We start from the raw sequence: 19,796 nt of genomic DNA on the forward strand, positions 1-19,796 counted from the left end.
TAGATTGCGAGGCGATCATGCGACCCATAGGCCAAAAAACGGGATTTCTTCTTGGCGAATAAAGGCGAAGCTAGTGTATACGTTGCTTTAAGACTGTATGTTAATGAACAGGTGGGTCATTAGAAAATATGAAAAAATATAAATTAAAAATTAATGCTTTCGCCTTCACAGCATGTAAGTAGTCTTAATGGCCATCCATAATTTTTTTACTGCGTTTGGAACTTTTGTCCCGTATTAAAAAAAGCATAAATTCCCGTGGCACAGAGAAAAATTACGGCCGTCTCTTCCTTCAAATGTGTGTCTGCGTAAGTTTTTTAAACTGTACATAGCGAGTACTAATTAGTAGTGAAGCGTATTTACCACTTGTTAAAACGCACATGATTCTGCCACCGTAAAACTTGTTCCTACTATACTTCATCTCATAAGTTCCTCGCAGCACTATGGAAGGCAGATACCGCCTGAGCTAATCAAGAGAGCGCGTAAAACGTGTCCCTCCGCGCCTGGTCTTCGGCTCACGGCGTACACAGATACCTTTATGAAAGTGTATAAATCGACGCTGTTTACGTACCATAAGCATACGCACGCTTACGTACACTAAACGCGAACATTTCTCGGGCCTTTACGCCATTCGTCACATTAGCACATTTAGTTAAGCGTATGCAAATCGAAACGCAGCGATAAGCTGAGCCTGTAACGGAAATCATTTTCGTAAAGAAACCAATGCGCCTTTTTGCACCTAAACGCTGCAGGATCGCCACTCTGTACAAAAATAAGCCAAATTTATCGCTCATAGGCTTCATTATAGGCGAAATGAGACGAAGCGAAAGCCCAGTGTCCAATTTATACCCAGTGAACGTACATAAAACGGCAGTAACAACGATGACTCCAGTGCTAGGGGAGGGGTCCTGGTTCGAGGGGGCCGACATTTCGGAAGGAACATTTTAGAATCGCAAAAGCCACCCACGCTATACTACGCACAGGGGTAGTCAAAAAATCCCAGGCCGCTCCGAACGGCCGCGGAGCGGCTCCTCTCCGCTATCGGGGCGCTGTTATCGCACGCTTGTCTCGCTGCGCTTGTGTTTCCAGGGTATGCGCTGAGAGGGAGTGATGCCCCCCCTCCCCTCTCTCGCTCTCCTCGACAACGAAGCAGTGAAAAAAATAGTGCGGCATACGCCTGCAGCGTTCGCTCTTCGCTCTCCGTATTCGGCTGTGGTGCAGCGCGTCGCGGTGCAGACGACCATTCGCATAAAGTGACGCACTATGCTGGCGGCCGTATTTAGTATGACTTCGTGTGCTTCTTCCTACGTTTCGGTTTCCTGGCGCACGATATAGTGCATTTATCTTCACCTACGCCAGGAAACCGAAACTTAGGAAGAAGCACACGCGGTCATACTAAATACGGCCGCCAGCATAGTGCGTCACTTTATGCGAATGGTCGTCTGCACCGCGATGCGCTGCACCACAGCCGACTACGGAGAGCGAAGAGCGAACGCTGCAGGCGTATGCCGCACTATTTTTTTTTTCACTGCTTCGTTATCGAGGAGAGCGAGAGAGAGGGGGCGTCACCCCCTCTCTGCGCATACCCTGCAAACACAAGCGCGGCGAGACAAGCGTGCGATAACAGCGCCCCGATAGCGGAGAGGAGCCGCTCTGCGGCCGTTCGGAGCGGCCTGGGATTTTTTGACTACCCCTGTACGTAACGCGAGCGTACGGTAAGGCTTCATTTCAAATAGCCTTTGGCACGTGTACAGTTCGAGGCACGCTATTTTTTAGCGTACTCTATTCCTTATGCCCATTTCATACTGACACTTCATTTTACAGCGTCAGAACGTCGCCTCTGCTCTCATCACAGCTTTGGTAATGGTGCAAGGAACTACTGAGATGGAGTATAACTCCCGCACTCCCACCTTTATCAGGGCTCCTGAGCAGGAGAGAAATGAGGCGACTCCGAATATAACTAAGAAAGAACGTTTTAGGGAACTTAACCTTTTCCCTTGGCGCCCGCTCCTGCGGTGTCGTGCTCAAATACAGGACAATCTTACCACTGCCCCGTCTGAAAAGGATATGGCCAATTGAGAGCGCTGAGTCGCGTGCGAACGATTGTACGCTACTACGTAACGAGGTGCAAACAAGCCTTGCCACGCATTGCAGAGACTTACGCCTGGACGCAGTGAAGATAACACTATATTTTCCCTAAATGCGACGCCGCAAATCTCTCGGAAGTGCTCGACATTGACTTCCGCGTCTTTTATCCATTTATGGGGCAAAGGGGCTATACAGTCGAACCCGAATACATCGAACTCGAAGGGGATTGCGCAATAGGTCGATGTATCGATAATTTGATACATAGAAATGGCAGCAGATAAGCTTTTCTGTAGCCTAGGAGCACGGATGCATTGCACCCATGCTAGTGGCTCGGTTCTTGCAGCAACGTACCGGCCGCAGACATGCTGGCAGCGCACCGGCCACTATGCGTTGATATGCCTAACCTGTCTCGCATCGAAGCCTCTGCGGACGGTTCTTTAAAACAAGCCAGCGCCAATTATAAGATGCCTAATTATATTACCAGTACACTATGATTAGAATAATCGCTCATTAAAATTTAGTTGCAGTTGGTTTTCACAGCGCCTTCGGCAACGAAGCGCACCAGGCGAGTTCCGCCGTAAGGACTTAGCAAGTTAGGTTGGCTTCACTGCATGAGAGTAATTCGACGTGGAAAAATGAGCACAAGGGATCGAAGACCACCTTAAACCACATCCACGTTCACCTCATAACATGGTTTCACAGCAGTGGCGCTGCCAGCAGGTGTCTAAAACCACTCAGTCTACCCGCCTCAGCGCGCGAATAGTGATCGAAGAGCGCTGTTAGGTGAAGCGCCATTTGTAGGGGCGCTGCGCGCAGTTCGATGTATCAACTGACAGAGGAAATTCGAGTTCGATATACCGCCTGACTTTCTTATACTGTTACATAGAGTTTTCAAGGGGATAATCCGTATGTTCGATATAGCCAGTAGTTCGAAATATCCGGGCACGATATACCTAGGCTCGGTTGTAGGTTATTTTTTACTCCAGAAACACCTGCGTATCGCCCCTCAAGCCTAAAATACACATTCTCATGACACTGGGGGGAAACGCCAAGCCAGAGAACATTTTTCGCTTTCTACAGAACGGTATTGTACAGCGACGCGTATAGAGCCTGAAGCTCGTCACAGAATAAAAAGTAGTTTCATGAGAAGAAAATGACTGCAGATGAAAAATCTTGCGGGGACAAAATGGGCTACACGCTGCAATGCGCTCATCGTGCAGTCGCGTGCGAGTAAGAAATGTCTACAAAATGTATTCGCCAAGATTACATTGTTGCCAGATGCAATAAATCACATGTTGCTGCTTTCTTTCAAGCGATGACAGGCAGGGGAAAGAGCTGCGCGCTGTAAACGGTCAATAGCCATTCAGCGGCTCCAGCTCACAGGCCCCAGGTATCCATCACCGAGTTAAGATTCTTGTCATTGTGCCCATCGAGGTTGAACAGCAGCATGTGCACATTTAAAAGTATGATGCGCTTACCGTTTACAGTGCGGTGTGCTGTGACCAAGTAAGAGCACATTCCTGCATACAGCTGTACCAAATACACAATGTGCCTTTGCCTGGTTACACATTCTCAGACATGGTAATATTCCGAACATTAAGTGGCAATACCCTGCTACCTCTGCGACACTAAACAAGCACGGAACCTTCCTAAGCCGATGGCAATAATGACAGTCGTCGAATCTGCGCTGTTGGAAAATGTGGCTGAACGCGCCATGCGGCGCAAATGTTTAGAGTGGGTGACTGGGGACGGGAGCTCGTCCTCTTAGTCTCCTAAGCGTGAATTCTCGGCGAGTTGGTACATGTTCAATAGGAAAAAAACCTGCGAAAAAAAAAAGACGCAGGACCAGCAGAAGCCCCAATTCTTGCCCAATCCCCCTATGTGGGTATGTGCCATTGTATGAGGGCAACAACAACGACAACAACACACACAGACTGTCGCCGGACTTTCAACTTTCAACAAGTATTTACGGCGCCAGCCAGTGTGTGTCTTCTCCTGGTCCTGCGTCATTTTTCGCTAGTTCTTTTTTCTGTTGATCTTAGTCTCCTTTCTATGTCATCGTTTATGCTGCATCCATCCTTTCTTTATTTTCAGATGAGAATGAACCAAATAGCCGAATATTATACCTTTCTTTTGAGTGTTGCCGAAAGAAAATAACCATTTAACTCAATAGCGTTACCCCTTTAAGGTGGTTTGCCCACAGTTGTGAACAAAGCAAGTTCACGGCTTTTTCTGGGAATGTATTCCACCTAGCAGCGATGTCTTTCTTTCAGGCGAATTTAGCATCGTCCATGGCACCAATATTATGATTTTTAAGCCATACAGCGAATGCAGCAAGAAATATATCGGGAACCAGTGAGTGAGGTAGCATGTCGACCGCCATTTCTGCGTGGACAGACTTTTGCCACCCGTAATAATGAACATTTTCTGCGACGTTTTCAAGCATAATGAGCATCTTCAAACCACATATTGATTTCACTCTCCTTCATGTGTTTATCTGACAAGTCCTGGCTTTTTGGTGTTGGTGCTTCCATCAATCCTGACACTTTTCACGAAATTTAGCACATCCCTGTAAAAAATTAATCGCTGCCATTTTGCACGGGGAAACTAACAGAATAGCTACATTGAGGCCTAGTATAGCTTTTAGGCGAAAAATGTTTGTTTTCTACGGAAACAAAAAAAGACGCTTGAAAAGGTTCAGCCGAAAACCCAGCGTCGTCGTCGTGTGCGGCGGCAGCGCGAGCGAAAAATCCCCAGAGAAGCAACCTAGGTAGGCCACTTAGGTCAAATGACATTGTGACGTCATCCTAACCTGTTCACCGAATTGTGAGCTAACTGTCCACCGTACAGGTGGCAGTTAAAGTAAAGACTGGTTGCAAGAGGCAGCTCGGGAAGATCGACCTGGGTCTCACAAGCTCTACCGGTGGCTGTGTTTTAAACGGTCACGTGCCAGAGCAGTGGCGCATCGCTTAACAGCGGCACCACTATGCTAGCAGTGATATGAAGACCCTCAGCTGTCTTTTAATGCAAAGCATAGAATGACCAACTCCGCATATACGGACATTAACCCATTAAGGCTATCGCGTCGTACCCTTACGAGGGGAGCTTAAGTCTGCTCTCCATTTTTTACGTTTCCTGCTTTTGTGGACAAAGCAGACGTCATAAGGCCACCCGGCAGTCTTCAAAGACAACCACTCGGCGCTCGATCGTTTGAATGGAACCGAGCTGGTCTTGCGAAGCTGTCGCAAGAATGGGTGCATTCTGCCTAGTCGCTGCGTTGTTGGCACCTCTTTAGCTGTAATAGCGGCTAAAACGCTTCAGAGTCAGTATTGCAGGCACAGTGATCAAGCAAATCCAGTCACAGGGCAAAATAAATCGCAGCTCTGTTCATATGCGCCTGCATGCATCGCAGGTACACCTACCACATGCCCACCGACGGCAACTGGGGCGGACGCCTGCCTGATGGCTCCTGGGGCGGACAAGTGGGGCTCGTCGTCCGCAACGTCAGTGCCACGCGTCACACTCTCTCAAACTTCGCTGCCTCTTCCTTTCTTTCTTTCTTTCCTCCTTTCTTCCTTTCTTTCTATCTTTCTTCCGTTCGTTCTTTCTTTCCTTCTTCGTTTCCATCCTGCTTCCTTTCTTGCTTTCCTTCCTTCTTTCCTTCATTCTTCCTTCCTCCCTTTCTTTCTTTCTTTCTTTCTTTCTTCCCTTCCTGCTTTCTTTCCTTCTTCCTTTCCTTCCTGCTTGCTTTCTCTCTTTCTTTCTTTCTTTCTTTCCTTCCTGCTTTCTTTCTTTCCTTCTCTCGTTCTTTCTTTCTTTCCTTCTTTCCTTCCTTCTTCCTTCCTCGCTTTCTTTCTTTCTTTCCTTCCTGCTTTATTTCTTCTCTTATCTCTTTCTTTCCACCTTTCTTTCTTTCTTCATTTCATTCTCTCTTTTTTCCTTCTTTCCTTCTCTTTCTTTCTTTCAACTGAATTTATTCATTAAGTCCAGGCTTATTTTTATGTGCTTCAATTAGCGATTTCAAGGAGTTCTCTGTGGCGACAGAAGAGCGTTTTAAGAATTAAAAAACGCAATGCATGCCTTTCTTTCTTACTGACTGCTCTGACCAGCCGAACCTAAGGGACGCTGCTGTAACACGTGCAAAGAAGAGCCTCGCCGACCGATGAACTTCCTGCGGCCCAAACTGTCGCCTCCGGATTTGGCGATTTGCAATTATTAGTTGACAAAACACTCCGGAGGTTATTTCCTGTTTCTCGACGTAATTATCGCTTACCCAATGAAATTTAAGTACCAGAACGCCGCATCACAATAGTTAAAAATGAAAATACCATTAAAACATATGAAGCGTCCTTTCCTCATGAAGCTCTCCCCCCCCCCCCCCCCCCCCGCTTTTTCCGCATCCAACACACTCTATAGCGCATATGGCCACTCGCCCTGAATTTGTAACATGCTTCTGCCTTCTCAACCTTTTGTGACAGTCTTCCATGTCTTGTTGAGATGGACCGTAAACTAATTAATGCCATGCCTGGCGCTGACGACTTCGTGCAACCCTGCCGTAGTGTTACACGATGCGATGGTCAGTTTAAAGGGAAAGGTACTGACTGAGAGCGGATTAAACTCTCCTTCGTTGCTCGACAAAAAATTAAGAGGAATACCGTCGCCTTGCGCTGACTCAAAAGTCCAGGTGGAGCAGGAGCTTCAATGAACCAAGCGTCACGGTGTTGTCCATCACAGAGTTTTGTTGTTGTTGTTTTATTGGCACGCTCTTTGCTCCTCGCGCATAAAATTAACAGCACACAAAACGTAAAAGGTTGGCGAGGGGGCGGAAGCGCTTCTTCTCGCAGACGATAACGCATACACATCAGCTTTAGCAGCAGAGTAATGGCCCGACTGTGGCCCACTTCCAGATATTTCCATCGGAGCACAGCCCCCGGTGTCCGTAGCTGGCGTGGCTGCAACAACCCCACCTGCCGCCACGGGGGCGTGCGCAGTGCGCACCACGGTCACTTCCGGGATGTTTCATTTCCTGCTGCCCTTGCAGGAGTGCGACGTAGCCGTGGGCCCACTGGCTCTGACCAACGATCGTGTGAGCGCCATGCAGCCGCTGCCGGCCTATTTCTACGCAGACGCCAGCCACATGGCCGGCCGCAGACAAGTGTTCGTCAGCGACGTCTTCGGGTACATCTACGCATTCGATGAACAGGTGATGGTTGCAGCCGTACATATAGCGTCACCTGCAGTCAGCAATTGCGAAAATCGGTCGTTCCACGACACAGCCATAGATCGTAAGTTTAAATGGCGCGTGGAAGACAGGTTCGACGGTAGCACTGCAGCATACGTGGGCTGCTTGTGCGTGTTCAACTCAACACTCATTGCTTTCTGCTGATGTCAGTCAGATATCGTCACTAAATACGGGTATGTAAAGTGTGCAATCAAAGTTACTTTTATTCATAGCGTAACCGTTGAGACTCTGTTTCCTATGGTGGACTGTGTGCAGGCTATATTGCCCGCGACCATCGCCTTTTTTGCCAGTTTTGTACTTTCTAGCGTACTGTAAAGCATGAAGTCGCATGTTTTGAATCTTGTTATGAGCTCGAAGCCTCCGCCTAACACTGCACTCTCAATCCGATCAAAAGGTACATCATAAGGCGCTCGAAAGTGCGCGAATGAACATTTCAGATTGACAGGTTATTATCTTGAACTTTTTTTATGGCTGATGGCAAGATTTAGTACAAGTGCAATTAAATACTGCAGCGACAACACCTAACAGCGGCTCAACAGCGCTCGACACAGCCAAGCTCTTTTTTCTTTTTGTTATCGGACACGCGAAAACAAACTCGTAATAGAAGTTTTTAAACACTGCCCTGCTCGAAGACCTCGCTTCGCTGCAGCAAAATAAAAATTATGTACATCGCGCTGCTGTGGCATTTATCACAGCATGCAATCTGCTCTGTACTTACCTGCATAACTTTTTAGAATTCACCCGCTGGTGGCTAGAGAAAATTTGCTTATTAAGCCTCTGTGAGCGCCTATGTGGACAAGAAAAAAAAACGCGGGTTCAGCTCTAGATACACATCTGTGCGCTCTTTTTCTTCTTCGCGCTTTTTCTAGCACCAGAAAATGTAGAAGCGTGTGCATTTATTAATTTACATCGCAAGCGTGATCGCCAGTGTTAAAAACTTCCGTGCAGCCAGCCAACTGCTTTTTGTGAAATATTCATCGACATTTATTTTGCCTCGGCTAAACCCAGAGATTCTGAACAAACGCATTTTTCAATGCAAAGTGTTTCATGAAGGCAGCTTTCTCATATATCGTAACATTTCACTGTAGCAATCAATATATCCGGAGATCTCCCCTCGGCTGGCTTACATTTTTTTTGCTACTAAAATTTTTACTATCGTCAGAAACGTTTCCCTATTGGTTTTATATGGGATTTATAACCACACGATGGGAACGATGGACAAACTCGAAAAGAAAGATTTTGCTACGAATCGCAACAATGGACGATTACCTTCAATATTTCCATAACAGTGCATGAAATAATCCACAGCTGCCTCGCAATTATCATTGATGTCCAAGAATCCTTTACTTGGGCAGGTTGTGCTTGGTTCGCAGAGCCGTACTCAATCTATGCGCTGCTTCGAACAGCGCGTCCGAAACATCTTCAACTAGCTCGACAGGTGGCACTGCTGGTCACCGAGCAGTGGCGTCTTCATACCAGCACAGACCGCCTCCACGACGAATTCGAAAAAAACCTAAGCGTTCTTCAGCTTGAAATGTTCAGGCGTCAATAGGAAAGTTCAGGAGCTCCACAAATATTGCCCAACCAAGGCACTTCCAACGCGATTGCGTTAGCGTGGCCGTTTTAATTAGGGAAAAACGAAAGCCCGCAGAGTTTGAGAAATACCGAGTGAGAGCGCGCTCCGCGCGCTTAAACCCGCCACAGTTACAGCGCTCTCATTCGTGCATTGTAAAAAACATCGCTCGCTTCGCGCCTTTCGTGCTGCACACAACAGAGCATCGCGTTGTATAGTGGGGTACAACTTTAGAAGACAGGAGAGGCCCCGCCCAGATGAAATAGTCCCGCTCTAAAAATTGTGGCTGCTTCTAAAACGCGTATTTCTCGGTATAAATAAGATTTGTGTATCTTGATGAGTGGTTTAGTAAAACTATCATGATGCAAATGCTTCAGCACATGCCGGATCGCGAGAGAAAAATAACTCCGTGCCTTCTACAACGCTGTGCGTCGTCTGCTACGCAGCAAGATCGACGGCACCGAACGATACTCGAACGACGCCCTGCTAGACGCTCGGCTATCTTATCATACTGATACCAACGATCGATCGTTTGCGCGCTGAGCTGTTTCCTGGGATCCTGTTTCCAGACGAAGCGCAGCGCAGCGTCCCCGATGTTCCCTGTAATCTTTTCTCGTCGGCTCACGGCTCAGAACAAACGCACGCGGCACAAATTGTGCATCGTAAGCTCGCAATAATATTTCCGGCATGACAGACGCCCACAAACAATTTCAATTCAATCTGAAGAAGGGAGACGCACACTGCTGATGCGACTCGGCACTGTTCGAATCGAGGGCGGCTATGTTAGCCATGTTCTCCGTCGGCGGGGTCACCGGCCGTCCGGCTCATGACGTAACCTGGAGTGCGCGCCTATTGGCGGAAACTCGTGTGCATCCGCCTTTGAGGGGCAAATGCTGCTGCCTTCTAAAGTTGTACCCGACTACAGTTGGTTCCAAGGTAAGCGCCAGTGGGGTTCGGGTGGCAGTTGAAATAAAGCCGGCTCCCGTTTCTGCGGCGATAATTGCGCTATCACGCTAGCAGATTGTAGCATGCGTCGCCAGCCGCCACCAGTAACGCCAGAGCCGAGGAAAAATAGAAGCCCTTTCTCGTAAGCAAAGAGAAAGCGCGGCGCTGCCGATGGTTTTTACAAATCACAGATGAGAGCGCAGTAATCGCGGCGCATTCGGGCGTACGGAGGGCGCTGTCACGTGGTATCTTTTAAACTCCGCGGGCTTTCGTTTTTCCAGGATAAAAACGGCCACGCTAAGGCAATCGCGTTTGAAGTGCCAGGGTTGGGCAATATTGGTGGAGCTCCTCAACTTTCCAATTGACGCCTGAACGTTTCAAGCTATATTTTAAAAATTAATTAGTTCATATCGAACGATTATTCAAGTAGGACGACGAAACAATGGTACTGTAACTTTAGATAAACCTTAACAACATCCACGCGATTTCAGTTCTGAAGAACGCTTAGGTTTTGTTTGTTTTTTTTTCAAATCTTGGTCCAAGTTAGCTGGGACACCCAGTATATTTCGCTCCACTGAAAACAGATTATAACGAATAGAAATAAGCATGAAATGCCCACCATACCAGTTTTTGCCGATGATAATTTGTTCGCATTTTTCGTGATGCATTGCTATTATTTACAAATTTGGCGAAATTGTGGGCGCCATTTTATATTACAAATATATTGCCCGTGCGCAGCCAAATAATGATGCCTAATTTGGCCAGCCAAAGCCGCACACGATTGCGATCTCTGCCAGCGTAAAGCTGCTCACATTGTACGTGCTCATTTCTTTTATCATGTCACCCCCAGAATTTTTTTTTATGTCGCAGACTCGCTATAACGGCCTAATATCGTCTCGATGCCTACTAATTAGAGTAAATCGTGTAAGCTGTTTTCATGGAGGAACCGGAGAAGAAGGCTGCTACTCTTATTGTTGTTGGTCAGCCACTTGGAGAAATCCTCCTCCCTTGTCGCATTTAGTCCCACTTCCTGTAAAATCAATGCCCTTAAGGCCCTTGTCTCTGCACAACTCCACAGCAGGGGGCGAAATTCCACCTCTGCAGCCGGTGTGGAACACCTCGGGCACGTGGTGGGTTCTGCACCTTCTTGATAGCCCTATCGGCACGTGACCGACGGGCTAAGGGCCGCCCCAGCCCTTATCCTTCTAAGGGATATCTCCTCCTAAAGCCTCTCCATGACGTCTTCTGCCGACCAGGCTCCCCCAAGGTCGATAAGTAATGAGGGAGGGTGAAATTGCACTGGGAATGAGGGCACTTTTCCTTAAAGAGGATGCTAAGATGGCGAGAATGGTACGGGCTTCAAAAGGGAGCCTGGTGGGGGATGCATTTGGAACCTGTGTGTAAGATTCTCTACTTTCCTCGGCTCACCGTTCTCATCACCGTCGTGTGTGAAGTGTATCTGGATGTGTGTCTGGATGTGTGTCTTTGTTATCGTATTGAGCGCGGAAGAATAGACGGCGTTGCCGTATTCCCTGTGGTAGACCGTCTCCGTTCGACGTGCTGCAGGTCTGGATGGGCATCGGCCTTGCACTGGCGGCTGTCGCCATCATCATGGTCATGTTCCAGAACAATTTCAAGTTTTCCGGCGCGGGAGGGAAACTCTTTGACTACGTGTTTCTACTCTTCGCTATGCTCTTGACTAAAGGTAGGCAGTGCCCTTTTCCTGCAATGCACTTTCCCTGTGGTTGTACCTTGATGGAAGCTGACTAATCATAGACAAAGAATTCCACCAGGATAAGATACCACGTTGTAATTATCTATGCGCTGATAATCATCTATGTGTTGTTTCAGTATTAGAGCGCTGGAAAAACATTTGATACCTCTGATGCGCGAATCGTAACCCACAGAAGTTTTTACACTGAAGAAGAAACCTACTTGCGCTCCCCAATATGTTCCGCGGAATAAAACCAGAACGTTCTTCTCCTCAGCCCTCAAATCAACTAACAATGTCTGGTCTGTATCTAGATCATATCACGATACGATGGGCGAAATGCACCGTGGCATCCTTACTTGTGGTTGTTTACGGGCGTGCCTTAACTTCGGTGTCGTTTCTGGAAGCTATCAAAGTACGCCTGTGCCTGCGTTGAACGCCTGTCAACACGTCTGGGTAATGAAACACGCCTCTCTGCATGCTTCGGCCCTGTCCCTGTTGACGCGATGTGGTCGCCCGTAGTTAGAGTTGTTTTGTCCGTAATGGAGAGACAGTGCAGCCTCGCCCTGTGCGGAGAAACCACTTCAACTCCTTTTTTTTCGCTACGAGCGGTGAATGGGTTGACCGCAAAAACACCCGAACGCGCCTGATTTAATTGGCTTCGCCTACCATGGGAATAGGAAGACGCTGTTGTTGACTCATGCACTGCTCTGACGGCAGTGTGGCGCGTAGGAATCAGGGGGCAGACAGAAAGTTTCGCCAATGTTGTTTAGGTTCGTTCGTTCATTTGTTCAGTGATTATTAATACTCCTAGCTTGGAGAGGTGAAAAGCGGGGACTCAGCGCAGCGCTGTTATTGTCTCCTTCAAAGGGATCATCGCCACAGCGCTACGCAGGGGGAGGGGGATTGAGAGGATAGAGTAAGAGGAGGCGGGCCCGGTAGGGGAGGGGCAAAGGAAGGGCAAGAGCAGGACGCACGCTCAAGGCTTGAGGCACGCCCTGCCTCAAGGCGGCGTAGTTGTAAGCACTACGACAGTAGCGCGCGCAAATTAACTGCGTCCGCAAAAGCCAGTGGTAGCTTTAAGGCACGGCTGTGTTAGCCGGGCCAGGAGGGAAGAGGATTCGGTTCTGTGTTCTCTTTTTGTTCGGCGCCGTGTTCTCATTCTGCTCCGCGCCGTGTTTTCTCTCCGTTCTGGCGCCAAAGTCACCCGCTGCCCGCCGAAAACAAATTCGAGCAATAATTTCGCCGCCGATATGTGTTCATTCACATCCCCGCCGCGCAAAACGCAGGGCAAGGCACGTTCAAGTAGAAGCTTAATGCCTATTGACGCCGCCTATTGACGGCTTTTTTCCGTCGTCCTCCATCTGTGTACTGCACATGGTGGAAATAAAGTCTTCTTCTTGTACAGATGATAGCGTAGAGCCTGAGGGTGGTGAGGTTGGCATAAGCTCCTGAAACCGAACTCCTGGCCACGTACTTACTCAGCCGCTTCCCCTGTAAGCAACTCCTGATGCCACGCACTCCAAATGCACTAATAAACCTCCCTTCATGTCCGCTGCTGTGGGGTGCCTGACTAGGCATCCCACCTAGTGGTTGTAAGGACGGGACTCTTCAGGTCACAACCCCCAACACTTCTCTCTATGATTAATAAATTTTTTCAGGAAAAACGCTAAGGCGCCCGTGTGCTGTGCGATGTCAGTGCACGTTAAAGATCCCCAGGTGGTCGAAATTATTCCGGAGCCCTCCACTACGGCAACTCTTCCTTCCTTTCTTCTTTCACTCCCTCCTTTATCCCTTCCCTTACGGCGCGGTTCAGGTGTCCAAAGATATATGAGACAGATACTGCGCCATTTCCTTTCCCCAAAAAAAACCAATTATTATTATTATCACCACCACCGCCGCCGCCGCTGCATTCGTTTTCATTCGAGGTAGAGCGGATTGCTCTTCCCGCGCCTGCAAGGCGTAGGTACGCGGTGCACATGCGTTCCTGCAAAGCTTTGTTTCGTGTGCTGTCGGTAGTCGCCTTATCTCATCAGAATCGAAAATTTCAGAAGCATGCAAGGGAAGACGCGCCATATGCTGACTGCAGCTCAGACATAACAAAAGGTGAAGTGTTTATTTCATTCCCTCTCAGGCCTCAATGCAGCCTTCCCAAGTCCTATCGGTGTCCCTTTCAGTCGCGTTTCAGTGGGTCAGATTGACGCCATGCTAATCCCTATACTTACCTTTTGTTCGGAATCTCCGCTCATGCCTGCTTGTCCCTGCGGAAAAAGAGAGGAGAATAAGTAGACAACTTAGCGATGCACCCTCAGGTGACATTATACATGACGTGCGTTTCACCAAATACTTTCACAAATTTTCAAAAATTGGCTCTTTGGGACAAAAATATGGCTTCTGCGATGTAGTATCACCAGTGTTGGCCCACACCAGAAAACCGATTAATGGTCTTAAGTAGTAAGCTGGTTTATCAATTTTTAATAACTGCCCTTTTAACTGGTAGAGCTAGGCGCCTAGTTGCAATTAGAGATTTGTAGCCGGCCGTTACTGCTAGTCATATCAGTTTTCAGAATTTCTAGAACGCAATTAACCTCGCCGCTGCGGCTCGCCAAATATTACGGCATCGTGGGAAAATACATGCACTTTCGAAAGCATTCAGGCAAAGCACCCCCTCCAGTGAGCGTAAATATACCAGTTAGCCCAATTTTGTCGAGCCATGCACAACGCCAAGGTTACTCGCGTGTTCAAAATTCTAAAAAATGATATGGCTATTCCAAAAGACTAGCTACAAATCTCTAATTGCGACTAGGCGCGCCTATCTCTGCTAGTAAAAAGTTAATAAAAATATTGTTGAACAGCTTACTACTTAAGACCATTCTCAGGTTTTCTGAGGCCCGCCAAACTTGGTAATGCTATGCCGCAAAAGCCATGTTTTACCCTAAAAAGACTACTTTTGAAAAGTTTTGAAACTGTTCGCTGAAACACCTGGTATAAGCGTCGGAGCCTAAATTCATTTTAAGAGCAGCTTTATCAGCTCGGACCTGCCGATTGTGCCTATATCCAATTTCTTAATTGTCTAATCTGAATAGTATGCAAAACTTCGACGCAGTGGGGGACTTGTTAAGAACCAGACATACTTCACATATTGAGAGAAATCCCCGAAACGCCACTCGGGCAGCCAAAGGTATGGTGACTGCTTTATGCGATAAAGTAGAAAGGCAAATCACATGCATTTGTTTGTGCAAAACTGACGCTGTTAACTTGTGCGAATTAAAAGAAAAAACGAGGAATGGTTGAGAGTGTTGCGTTTTTTGGCCTCCATTCTTGTCACCAGTGGCAGCTATCCAAGTCATTGAAAACACCGACTTCTCCGTTGAATGCATTGCGACTGCTCAGTTTACCTTGCCAGAAAATGCAAGTCCGCACAGGCATGCCGCCCTCATAAATCAGTGCCAAATGTATATCCCAATAAACTTTTCCTATTAAAACCCAGAAAAACAATCTTCCCCTAAAGGGTCCCCCTGGGAACAAGTAGAAATGTATGTATCGATAGAGTACCGTATTTTATTCATAAAGAGACCTCTTTCACTGGAAATGGAGCTGTTATAGGCAAGAAAGCACCAATACGTGAAATGCAAGTATCCGAGCTAAGGTGAGGAAAAAATAGCTCCGACAACAATGGGCTTCGTTCGGAGCTTTTATTGCGCTGCACGCGCTGTGGCGCCTAAGCCAACTTGTTCTTCATTGACCGGCGCCGCACACGGCACGAGTTCTTGCCTGCGCGGCCAGAGCGCGACGCGAGGGGCGCTACGCAGGTGTCGCCACCATGGGCTGAACTCGCAAGTACAGTGGGTGCGTCGACACTTTAAAGCACGGATCCCAGAAGCTATGCTATACCGCCATTCAATTCAAAATGGCGGCAACTCCTCAGTTAAATCACCTTCTTCTTTTACTCTTCTCTCCTCCCGATAAATCCAGACTGATCACTCCTAATACAGAACACACAGAGTTTATTCTACACTATGTATGCAATGCAGTAACAACAACGTCTTCGTCTGGGGCCGCCACTCAGCTCGACAACCGGCACTGTTTTCTGAAATGTCTCTCGCTTGTCTCTGACCGTCAGGCGCCTAACCTAACAGCATGGCTGACTTCCCGCCGCTGGGCCTCCGCGGTCCAATTTTCTCAGTTATAAATGCCCTATTTTCTGCTGGACAAACAATGTAGCCAGAGAGAGTCAGATAATCAATTTTACAGCGAAAACTCGAATAGCTGTGTCATAATCCATTTTGGGCGTACAACGGCAGCCGTAACGCGTTGCGCGTAGCGTTAGCCTGCTGCTTTTGCATTTTCTCGCTGCACGCATGAAAGATCCGCCTACAAAGAGAGCCAGGAATACCTCTTTCCTTTCCTCAAATCCAAGGGAGAGTTTAGGCCGTGAATAGATTACCGGTCCAGCCATATTCATAGTGTAGACGCGCAGCTAGATTTGAGGAAAGGAAAGACGCATAACTGGCTCACTTTGCCGATGGACACCTCAGCCGCGCCTTGAGAGAGAAACACGAACGCCGACTAAAAGCTTGTTTCCAGCTAGCGTTCGTGTTTTTCCGAGACGGCATGGTTGAGGCGTTCACAAAAAAAAACGTGAACTAGTTATGCGCCTTTATACCATCCTCAAATCAAGCGCGAAGGGTTTAAACCACTTCTAACAACGTGGTCAAAACTCCGAATAATGCTTGATTGGAAACTACACTGCCTAATTTACTTCAAACAGGCGAGCCCTGGACAGTGCCGGGAAGGATTGCAAGGAGAAGTTCATGAAGCGGACCAACGCTCTGATTCACGCATGCGTGTCTGGTCATGCACAGCGCTTTATATAGTACCGTCTTGCACTGGACCACCCGTAAGCAACGCTATTTCAGTCCCGGCCACGGCAGCCGCCTTTCAACCTTCCCGTGTTTTCTAGCGGGAGCTACTCTAGGCTACCAATCTAGCATTTCGCGGTACACGCGAGAGGAAAGTTGTCCGCATGCACCGTTACCATGGCAACCGGGGAGGAGGAGTAGGTGCGCCGCACGCTTCGCCGCCGCCGTCATCGCTTTCTTCCGGAGGATCTCCTTAATCCCTTCCCTTTATTATGGCGCGGTTCAGGTGTCCGCTGATATGTTAGATACTGCGCCAGTTCCTTTCCCCAAAAACCAATTTCATTGGAAAAAAAAATTATTTACAGTGGTGCACATACCAAGGTTACCGGATACATTGACATTCACAAGTAGACATGACGCTAAGCCTGTAAGGCGAGCCAATAAAAGAGGTATCATACGCACCTTTGAGCAAATAACAGGAATGGCTTGTGAGCGATTTAACATGGGATAGAATGCCTATTCACGGAATAGTGAAACAGTAATAATCAATTGACCTTACTGCCGTGGTCCGCGTTGTCGGTCTCCACGGCAGGCGCCGCATGGATCACACCTACCGTTTCGCTGAACGCATCAAAGTGCACCGGCGTTCTATGAAAATTTGGTTTTGGGGGAAAGGAAATGGTGCATTATGTCTCACAGTATTGGCGGACACCTGAACCGCGCCGTAAGTGCAGGGATAAAAAATGGGCTGAGAAAAGAATGGTAGAAAGCGGTGTCGTAGTGGAGGGCTCCGGAATAATTTCGACCACCTGGGTGTCTTTAACGTGCATTGACCGCATAGTGCAAGGGCGCCTTACCGTTTCGCCTGAATCGAAACGCAGCCGCCGCGGTCGAGTTCGAACCTGGGCACTCTGGATCCTGGACAGAAAGGATTGACCTTGTGTATCTGAGAGAAAGCAACCAGCCTAAATACTGTGTAGGCAGCATTGATACAACTGCGTGTTACTTTGCCGATCATCGGGCAGTGTTTATCTCTGTAAAAACAATTTACAAAATAAACAACGTGTCTCTCCGACTTCTTCTTCAATGCTTAACATTTAGTCACAACAACAAACTCGACAACATGCGCAACCAGCGGAGAACTACAGCTCTCGCTACCTATATTCTGGCATAGCTGAGCTAATCCACTGCCAATTTTTTTTGTCACTGCGCGGTTACAGTGTCCACCGAAAAGAAAAGCTGTTATGCGCCATTACTTTACTCAAATCTAGGGGAGATCCTCGACAGCGAATAACGTTAGGCTGTGAACAGTACAGTCTCATCTGCTTCGTGCAAGTGGGTCCTCGAGTCCATGACGTTTGCAGGAAATAGAGTCGAACCGAGAAAACAAGCGGAAGGAAGCCGAGTATGCACGCGAACGTAGAGACGCCCAACCATACAGTCGCCTGTGAAACGTTAAAATGGACCCGCAGCTCCGGGCGTCTCGCCCGCTACTGTCAATCAGCTTTCGCTGATTAATGCGCAAGGCCGCTGAGCTAAGGTCCGCAGATTTTTTTACGGAAGACAATAACTGGATGGAATTTTTCGCATTATCCGGTTAATGACGTATCCTGTCGCGCGTCTTTTGAATTAATGCACAGCTGAAAGCATTTATTGCTTTACTTAACCGGCAACTCATATTATGCAACAGAAAATAAAGCTGCGAGTTGTCTCCATAGTTGTACAGTCCTCTTCAGAGCCTTTGCAGCTTATAAACCGGCAATATTATGCAACCTCTTTTTAATACATAGAAATGTCATGCAATGCACAATATCTGGATGGACTATATAACAGCCAAAATTATTTTTAGTGAGTATTATGTTTGTGTCCTTCTCTGCTGCTTCGAAGGAGTAGAGTTTAAGCCATAAACACGCAGTACATATGCTTATCCCCAAAATACGAGTAGGGGAATTTTATCTTATTCAGAAAATAAGTTTGGGTTGAACACAGCGTAAATTATTTGTGGGTACAGTGTTTCGTCCTCGAAGACGAATACCTAACAGTTATAGCACAATTCCTGCCCGCTAAGTCAGAGAACTCCTAGAAAAACATGAAAACATTTCAGAAACCCTGAAGAAAAAATTGCTGGTGGTTTAGCATTGCTAAGTGTGAAATGGTGTGCGAACTGCACGGTTTTTTTCTCAGGTGGGCACCACCGCCACGTACATAAAAACGCGATTGAAATGTCCACTGACATAGGGAGTCAGTTATGCGCCTTTCTTTTCCTCAAAATAAACGCAGCCTAAGCCTTCTAATGGGTTTAAGAAAAGCAAAGGCGCATTACTCTGTCAGCTTGCTGGTGGACGCCATGGCCTACTCACAGCGAGATTGAATTTTCCTTTCCACTGACGCAGTGCGAGAGTTGCACTTTCTACTCAGAGGCTTCATTGAGACACACACGGCTGAAATCCGAGGAGTGCGGCTAGAAGTGCCTTCGCGCTAATAACTGTGCGCAGTCTACGGCCTTCTAAACACTCGCTTAATATATTATCCGGCATTTCGTCGCGATATATTGAAAGTTATTGCAGGAACAAGTTTGGCAAACACAGGAGTGCGCGTAAGCACTGCAGTCTACCTTTCCGCAATCGCAAACGTTTGGGGCTTTGAAACATTTTATCGACAAAACTTAATGCAAATCCGTTATTACCAGTCATCAGGCAATGATGTATAGGAATATCAGGCTGATGGAAGACGTCTAACCACACCTTTGCATGATCTCTGAAATTACAGAGCTTGTTAAACCGAAAGCCTTTAATGGCTCGTACTTGCGGTCATGACCTTCTCCGGTCTCAAGTCCTGTCACACCGATGACTAAATTAAATCCTTATCATAAGTTGAATGGTGGAAACAGAGGCGCGGTGGCAAAACCGCGTCCGCCGAAGCGGCGATACTGGCTTCAGCAACAGATATCGCAAGTGCACATGAAATCCCAGCGATGTCTTCACTGGTTGACTTCGATTTGGAGGCAGTATTCCGGAATGCAACAATATTAGCCCAACTAATGAGCGAACGTTCGTCGTGCTGCATTAAAAATCAAAATTGGTTTTTGAGGAAAGGAAATGGCGCAGTATATGTGTCACATATCGGCGGACACCTGAACCGCGCCGTAAGGTAAGGGATAAAGGAGGGTGTGAAAGAAGTGAGTGGTGTCATAGCATTTTTCTTTGCATAAAGCTTACATGTTTTAGCCAAGTGGAGGCTAGCTCGCGACAGTAGCTCGGAACAATGACATATGCACCTTCAGTTGCATGATTTAATGCGCGGTTGACGTGTTCACTGAGATGTCGAGATCTGAGACCTACTGCGTCCTTTCCTTTCCTAAAAACCCCTTCCCTTTCC

The 19,796-nt window shown here is 47.6% G+C and overlaps 1 protein-coding gene across 3 annotated transcripts in view; it reads left to right on the forward strand.

Annotated features, from left to right (window-relative positions):
- Window positions 1-1,577: 1,577 nt before the first annotated feature.
- LOC144115688 (glutamate receptor 2-like) overlaps window positions 1,578-19,796 on the forward strand; it is an 84,816-nt gene continuing 66,597 nt past the window's right edge. The window contains exons 1-4 of one of the 3 annotated variants that reach the window (XM_077650157.1): window positions 1,578-1,712; window positions 5,498-5,588; window positions 7,127-7,288; window positions 11,412-11,550. In XM_077650157.1, coding sequence (XP_077506283.1) covers window positions 5,511-5,588; window positions 7,127-7,288; window positions 11,412-11,550 — 379 coding nt within the window. In that variant the 5' untranslated portion in view covers window positions 1,578-1,712; window positions 5,498-5,510. Of the gene's footprint in view, window positions 1,713-5,497; window positions 5,589-7,126; window positions 7,289-9,503; window positions 9,837-11,411; window positions 11,551-19,796 lie in introns of those variants that run through there. The other 2 variants (XM_077650158.1, XM_077650159.1) reach the window with 2 other exon arrangements.

The sequence above is a fragment of the Amblyomma americanum genome, chromosome 1 (genome assembly GCF_052857255.1).
Source record: "Amblyomma americanum isolate KBUSLIRL-KWMA chromosome 1, ASM5285725v1, whole genome shotgun sequence".
In the NCBI taxonomy this organism is placed as follows: domain Eukaryota; kingdom Metazoa; phylum Arthropoda; class Arachnida; order Ixodida; family Ixodidae; genus Amblyomma; species Amblyomma americanum.